Genomic DNA, 8,265 nt, shown 5'->3' with positions numbered 1-8,265 from the left:
TCAGGTTTTTTCAGTCAGGACTTTCTATGACTTTCCATTTAGAGGTGCGTGCTTCTGTCTTACAACATCGTCACTGCTTCATTTGCTTCATCTGAAGGTAAATGAATTTGCTCATAGAGAGCAGATTGTGGTTGTGCAGATTGTATGCAATTGGTAAACAGGTACAGGGCTATTGGTTCAGAATGACTCTGATTTATTAACATGTTAATGGTGGTAAGAACAATATAGGACAGATCAAAGAGTCATTTTGCTTTCACACTTTGGTTTTTTGTGCAGTTTAGCAACATTGCTGAGCACATATTAGTAAATGCGGTCCATAGTTCCAGAAGTCCAGTTGTTTTCTCCCAGCAGCCTTTCCAAACAAGCCTCTTGGAGCCATTAGAGGAACTGCAGTTTTTGGTACTCTGACACTGGCTTCAGCTTCAGCCCGAAGGTTTGCTAATGGGGAGTACATCAGGCTCAACACAAGTTTCAGTTTTAATATATTGTTGTACGGTTTGAATTTTACTACTAATTCATATTCTTAACCGTCACACTGAAGACTTAGTTTGGCAAAAACATTGCCGTCCAGGATACTGTAAGTGCAGCGATTGTAGTTTACACTGTGAGATTTTAAAGGACCACGTGAAAAGCCACAAAGGGTTGCAAACATAATAACTTTGTAGTTTTTAGACTTGTGATACGCAGAAAAGACAAAAGTCTCAGCCAAACACAGAAATGACTGGGCCTGGAATCAGTGGGGTCAATATCAAAAAGTGCTGAGCAAAAAGGAAGAGTATTTATATTCACTCTATTATAAAACTTACAACATACAATATAAAAGAATACCAGGATAAAACCTCTTAACATCCACCAGGTCGCTGGAAACCCAGGGTTGAGTTTAGTTAACCACCTGTTTCTACAGTATTTGAACCTTTCTGAAATGTAATGTGCAGATTCTAATAAAATGCCTGTTTAACATGTGGCTAAAGCAGAGCCACATGTTAACCAGTTAACGTTGTAACCTCTAAGGATTATGGCCACCAAGACCCTAACCCTAACCTGTTGCTGGTCACCTAGTTACCTGGTTAAGAGACTAAGGGGGAGGGGGCTCACAAACGTTTCCAGCTCATCGATAGATAAATGAGTATTATTTACTTGGAAATGCAAGTGAAATTCTCATGCGTGTTTATGACAAATAAGAGTGTATTAGACTGCTCACACGTGCAGTTACTGATTGGATGCCGCCCTCTGTTGACACTGAACGGAAATGACTTTATTCCCATATTTTGGCTGCTTTTTCACTCTTAACCAAGCTGATGTGTTGTGAACATCTGTATTTATACATTTCCGAATCATTGAAACATCATTTAAAAGCATGTAATGCTGTAAGTTCTCTGCTTCTTGTAAACCTTTGCTGTAACACCTGTGTAACAACTGTTAAGTTAAACCAAGTAGTTCACAAGGCTTCGTAAAACAATGTCATTAAACCCTGTTGTATCATTCATTAACTCATTTATTAATGCATTGTTATAACAAGCTGGTGGTGGTGGACTTGTCGATAATGAGCTCTGAATATGAAAATAGCTGTCATTTCTAGATCGGTTGTTACTTCTAACATGTTTCCATGTAGCAGAACACTATTTTTGCACATTGTACAGAGACTCAACTTTGCACCTTCGCTCACCCCTCCCTCCACAAATCAGGAAGGAACGTTTTTACACCCAAAGAGTGAAAACTTGCCAAGATAGTTCACATCCAACCTTGAGACAGTTCTCAAGGCTAGCTTCTGTCCCATTAGCTTATGCAGCTCAACACCAACCATTGTGTTGAGTCTTTAACTCAACACATTTCAGCAGTAGGTTTTAAAAATGTGAAATGTTGATTCCCAATCTCACTGCTTCTAGCTTTTATACTAAAAAAAATAGCCACACTCATCTAAAAACTGGAGCGGTAACCTTAACATAACATCGATCTCTACCCTAAAGTCACAAGATAATGAAACAGACAAACTGCAGTCTGGAGCAACAGCCACAGAGTCATGAAATAAAATAGCCATCAATATATTTGGATTGATATCGCTTTTTTTTTTTTTTTAATAAAACAGAACTACCTTCCACATCCATATTTTTCACTTCTTGACCAAATCTGATCACAAAACTACAGAGCTAACGGTCATGTTTCATATACAGTCTCTGTATAAAAGATCTTTAATTTTCTGATTTTATTTTATTTATTTTTTAATTCAGGCAAACAATAACAACAACAATAATAACAAACAAACAGCGAAGCACCGACAGTGTACTCTCTTGCTTCTCACGTGGGCCTCTCGAGCCTACGTACCTGTGCGTCATATCGTCACGTGCTTTCCCTCTCGCTCTCCTCCGGTACAGACTAAGGATCGCAGTCATGGCTCCGTGAAGCGACACATGGCATCTTGAAGCCATGAACCAAATTAATAAACACAACAAACAACAACAACAACTCACCGGAAAGCGGACACATTTAAATAGCAGGCGTGTTTGATTTCATTTGTAATTACAGCAACTCCGGTAATATCTACAGCTAGCAGTCAGTCACACTGGGGGAGAGGCGCACTGCAACCTCCCCCGGTTTATTTTCCTATGATAGTCAGCTTTCTTTACCGTCACTTTTAAGTTTCCGTCTTTTCTAAGAGAAGCTCGACATGGGTGTGCAAGGTTTCCTGGAGTATATTGAGAAGCACTGTCCCAACGCTGTGGTGCCGGTGGACCTCCAGAGGTTGGCCCGGGGGAGTTTGGTTGGAGGTGGCCGGCAGAAACCCCCTCAGAGTCCGCTTAGGTTGCTGGTGGACGCCGAGAACTGCCTCCATCGACTCTACGGGGGCTTCTACACCGACTGGGTCTGCGGGGGCCAGTGGAACCACATGCTGGGCTACTTGGCCGCCCTCTCCCAGGCCTGCTTCAACGGGAACATTGAGCTCCTGGTGTGCTTCAATGGCGCCCTGGAGAAAGGCCGTCTTCACGAGTGGGTCAAGCGGCAGGTGAACGAGAGGCAGACCGCTCAGCAGATCATCAGCCACGTCCAGAATAAAGGCACCCCACCGCCCAAAGTCTGGTTCCTGCCTCCCGTGTGTATGGCCCACTGCATCCGACTTGCTCTCCTCAAGTTCCGCGTCGGGGTGAGTGGAAACTCGGCCCGGCAGTGTCTGCCTGTTGAGCTGTGGACACAGCCCGAGTTAGCCTGCTAGCTGCCCACCATGTCACCACAGCATCCTGACCCACGATACGATGCTGTTCCCACACTTAGACACGTTCTAACCTGCTGTGCAAGTGGGCAACTGCGGTGGTTGACTGGTATCCAACAGGTTGCTGGTCTGAGTCCCAGTTCAGATGCTGCCCCGCTCTGTCAGCGATCACTGTTTGTCCTCTGACAGAAGTAAACAGAGTGAACAAAAAGATGTCCAGACAGGTTTGGCATAAACAAACAAGTCCCTGTTTCACTGGAAGAACGTCACTTCATGGCTGAGGTTTAAATAATCTTAAAACAAAAACTACTAACTGTAAAGATACATTCGGCTCAGTTAATAAAACGATGAGCTGATGAGATGAAGTAGAAAGTTGTGACAGTGTCTCTGCCTCCACCTCAGCTGTGATTCCTGTCACAGCTGCTCGATTTGTTGGAATCTGGTAAATTAATGCAGTACGCCACAACTTCACACTTACATTTAAGACTTGTAGTGTGTGTTCTTTTTAACACACACACCAAAAATAAAGCCCTAATTTTACCTGAGGCACAGACCTGTAGGTCGTTGAGGTCAGAAACATGTTTTCTGGCTCTTCAGAGCAATGATAGCTTATTTAATCATTGCACTAAGTGATGTGTTGACAATATGGATCTTTCTTTTAGTAGCCTGTTCAAGCGTGACCACAAAGCAGGCAGCAAAGTGAACGTGAAAGTGTTGTGGTTACAGTGATTCTGCTGTAACAGTGAATACAGACACGGTACACGTTTATTATAAGGCTGTAACATGACAAAAAGTAATCAAGTTGTGTTTCGTATTGTAATTTTTGGTCTGCCTACAGGATGATAACAGTGAAATAATAAAAACTAACTAGGAATGAGGAACTCCAGTGTGAAAACTTATGAGCAGACTCACCAAGCAGCTCACACGAATGTGCTCCTCGATTGTAGTTTTCTTCCTGTGCATATTCTTTGAGTGCTTTAGCACACTGGCGTCTGTAAGGAGGTTTGTTTTGAGGCGTTAGCTCAATTCCTGTCTGTGGCTCTCCTCAGGTTGTCCAGAGTGTGGAGGACCACCACCTGGAAGTGATAGCCTTATGCAGGAAGAGTGGCTTCCATGGTCTGGTGGCTTACGACTCGGATTACGCCCTGAGCAATATCCCATACTACTTCAACGCCCACATCCTCAAATTGAGCCGCAACGGCAAAAACCTCACCACCAGCCAGTACCTGATGCACGAAGTGGCACGGCAGCTCGATCTCAGCCCCAATCGTTTTGTCATTTTTGCATCGCTTTTAGGTTAGTGTTGTAGTTTGAGCAAGTAATGTTGGTGGGAGCGTTTGCCCCGGTGAGGCTGACTGATACACGTTTTCTTTTTAACAGGGAATCACTTACTGCCTGATGAAGACTTGGCTGCCTTTCACTGGAGCTTACTGGGTCCAGAGCATCCCTTAGCATCTTTGAAGGTAAGGACTTTCTCTGAGAGCTGCGAGAGTTGTCGGCCTTGTGCTTAAATATTATGGTTACTGGTCATTTGTTTGCTCGTGCAGTGCACATCCTTGACTGATGGGAAGGAAAAGTGCACGTTTTGCATTCAAAGATATGGTAGCAAGCGCCAGCGACGCCTAGACTGAAGTAGCTACCAGCAACAGCGCAGGATCTCATTGATTGACATATGACCTGGTAGAAAATAGAGGCGTTACCTAGGCAACTGGACCCAAATTTTAATCACCAGTTATTAGTTCGTCTTTATTGGTATTCGCGTCTATGTGACACCACCCATTTGAGCGCACCCCCACTTCAGACCAGTAGAGTAGTAGTGTAGAGGGTACACTCCATGAGGTTTCTGGGCGTGCAGATCTCTGATGATCTCTCCTAGACTGCAAATAACACGGCGGTGGTAAAAAAGGCCCAGCAGCGTCTCCATTTTTTGAGAGTGCTCAGGAGGAACAACCTGGAGGAGAGGCTGCTGGTGACATTCTATAGAGCCACCATAGAGAGCATCCTAACGTACGGCATAACAACATGGTATGCAGGGTGCTCAGTTGCAGACAGGAAAGGACTGCAGAGGGTCATCAACACAGCCCAGAAGATCACTGGCTGCTCTCTGCCCAGTCTGGAGGCCATTGCAAACTCCCGATACCTCAGCAGAGCTGGCAATATCATTAAGGACTACTCTCACCCCAGTAATCAACTGTTTGAACTATTACCGTCAGGCTGACGGTACAGGTCACATAAAACCAGGACAAACAGATTCAGGGATAGCTTCTTTCCCAGAGCTATCACCGTAGTAAATAAGCACAAAACAATTGAGCCTGCTTAACTATACCATACTTGCCATTGTCACTATATTATGCTGCTATTCATACTATCATTATATTATGCTGCTATCCTGTATATATCGTACTTATTATTGTCTGAGTACTTCGGTTGTTTTATTGTACTTTTTATATTTTACATTTATATTTATTATTGCATTTTATTGCACCAAGGGAGTGGCACTCCAATTTCATTGTACTTTGTACAATGACAATAAAGGCTATTCTATTCTATTCTATTCTATTCTATTCTATTCTATTCTATAAAGGCTATTCTAGTTGTGTTTGCATGGACTCGTGTCCTGGTTATAATAAAGTTTTTGAAGTATGTAGTTGTTTCGTTAGCACATGTAAACATGATCAGATTATTTAAAAACTTTAATCGTTCTTTTTTGGTTTTGTTAAACCTGGATTTGGTAACAGGACTCCAGGTCCAATCTCCGTCCCTGTAAGTCGGCTTTAATTTGAGCGTTTGGCTCTCAGATTATTGTACATACGCTGACCTTTATGTTTAATATAAATTAACTAAAACTTCTACTACAAGTCAAATGAACCCAGTCAGACACGCATTCATGCAGTGTTTTTATCTAGCACTTACACTCACACCAGAGGCAATTCTGGGTTCACCATCTTGCCCAAGGACTGTTCAACTCGTGGACTGGAGGAGCCAGTGATCAACCCGCTCTGAGCCACAGCTACTCGCCGTGTTTAACATCACTGCTGTCATAAGGAAAAGCGCACTTAGGCTCCCTTTTATGATGCTATCCTGGTATTAGTACCAGCAAGTATCAGCAGCTGCACTCAGGTAATAGTTATAGGTACATCTACCTATTTGTTTGTGTTTCTCGACATATCACACCTGCCTAAACTAACATCACACAGTTACCAGGATACTAGTATTTATTATGTACACATGCAGAACCCAGACATCTGTTTTCCGTGTAAACAGCGTTTCGCGTATATGAGCTCGGATAAACCTCATAATCTGCATACCCGGGTCCATGAAAGTCACAGGAACCACAGTGCTGTGTAGAAATATCCAGAGCATTCACATTCAAACAGGCATGTGCTTCATGAGTTTTATATCTGTTCTGTCACAAAGCTTGTTGTATTGATTCTGATGGCGTCTGTGTGACCGTCCAGATCCCACAGAGTGTTTCAGAGCCATGTTTTGCAGGATTGGAAATCTTCAGTCCATGCACAGTTTGACACGGACAAAACCTCTTTGCTCAAAATAACAGTCTTCTCTTTCATATAGTAATGAAGCTGTCAAAATGCTCTCAAGTTGACAGCACAAGATTCAGATTCTGTTTGTGGTGCTGCGGATGGGCGAGTTCACTTGGACGTGTATGGATGTGCACATGATAAAAGATGACATGCAAAGTTCTCCTCTTTGTTTGACACATAAATGTAAGCAGCCTCACTTTCATTAATTCCAACTTAAGTGAGTTCATTGTCGTGGCACCAGAGAGTCTAATGAATAAAGTTCACTTGACACTGTTACGGTGGAATGATTCCCCACATAAAGCACAATCTAAGCTTTTTGTACACGAGTGTTACAGTAGTCAACATTTCAGTTTGATGTGGACATACTGCAGACACATGTAGGGCTGCCACAAACGATTATTTTGATAGTCGACTAGTCACCGATTATTTTTGTGATTAGTCGACTAATCAGATCATCATCCATTGGACGTAAAACATACAGCTTATTGCACCAGCAGCATCTGCTCTTATATAACTATCATTAGCTTACAGCTTTAAGTGTTTAAGGTATGTGCTAACTAAAAATAAAGACAAGATGATAGTTTATTAAATTTTAATGAAATTTGCAGATTGTTTCGGTGAAGTTTAATAAACTCCTTGCTATCTAAAATATAACAGGACACCGGAGTAAATTCTCGAGCATCTCACACTTCTGATAATCAGCTGTCTGCTTGACGTTTATTCAGCTGTGTAAAAACTATAACTTTAATCTCAGTAAAAGCGATTTACTCAGGAACAAATAAAATACTAAAAAAAGCCAAACAATAACATTTTTAAGTTATCTAAGTGACTTATATATCATGTTTAACCTGAGTAGCGAAAGACGGCGGTGGATTTGAAAACGATTTGCCACCGGGAGTCCGGTGTTCTCACTGCTCTAGTGAGCCTAGCCCCCGGCTAGCTATCGAGCTAGTGGGTAACAGACGTCTCCGAAAACGTCGGAGCGCTTTTGAAAATATGTGGCGTCTTGATAAACTGAGGAGATATTTGAGGTTTACACAGCTACATTCTCGCCTGAAAGCACGTTAAACGTTTATTTTGTGACCCAGAAAGAATAATAAGAGTAACATTAAAACTAACTAGCTGGCGCCATTGTTGTAAACTGAGCTGGGCTGCGCTATGAATTCTGGGACACAGCTTCTTCTTCTTCGGGGTTTAACGGCAGCTGGCATCCTTGTACATGCAGTGCTGCCATCTTCTGTTTCAGTCCGTTATTACACTCTTAAATCCTACTACTTATTCCTGCGTCTTTTGGGATCTTACAAAGCTTCAAACGACGCGTCGACTATTAAATCAGTCGTCGATGATTTTAATAGTCGACGTAATCGTGACTAGTCGACTAATCGTGGCAGCCCTAGACACATCTGAACATGTTCACAAACCAGCAGACACTGCTGAGCCTGAATCCTTCTCAGATGTACTTTACTTACAGAGGAAGAAGACACTTTTACTTTTGACTTAAATCATTTGTGCTTATTG

The 8,265-nt window shown here is 42.5% G+C and overlaps 1 protein-coding gene across 2 annotated transcripts in view; it reads left to right on the top strand.

Moving 5' to 3' along the window:
• Nucleotides 1-2,272: 2,272 nt before the first annotated feature.
• Nucleotides 2,273-8,265, top strand: part of LOC146519199 (constitutive coactivator of PPAR-gamma-like protein 1 homolog) — a 31,115-nt gene continuing 25,122 nt past the window's right edge. For both annotated transcript variants that reach the window (XM_085161080.1, XM_085161078.1), the window contains exons 1-3: nt 2,273-3,139; nt 4,255-4,501; nt 4,586-4,668. In XM_085161080.1, coding sequence (XP_085017206.1) covers nt 2,666-3,139; nt 4,255-4,501; nt 4,586-4,668 — 804 coding nt within the window. In that variant the 5' untranslated portion in view covers nt 2,273-2,665. The remainder of the gene's footprint in view (nt 3,140-4,254; nt 4,502-4,585; nt 4,669-8,265) is intronic.

Source organism: Neolamprologus multifasciatus, chromosome 5 (assembly GCF_963576455.1).
Source record: "Neolamprologus multifasciatus chromosome 5, fNeoMul1.2, whole genome shotgun sequence".
In the NCBI taxonomy this organism is placed as follows: Eukaryota; Metazoa; Chordata; class Actinopteri; order Cichliformes; family Cichlidae; genus Neolamprologus; species Neolamprologus multifasciatus.
This window is presented reverse-complemented; position numbering and strand designations above follow the sequence as displayed.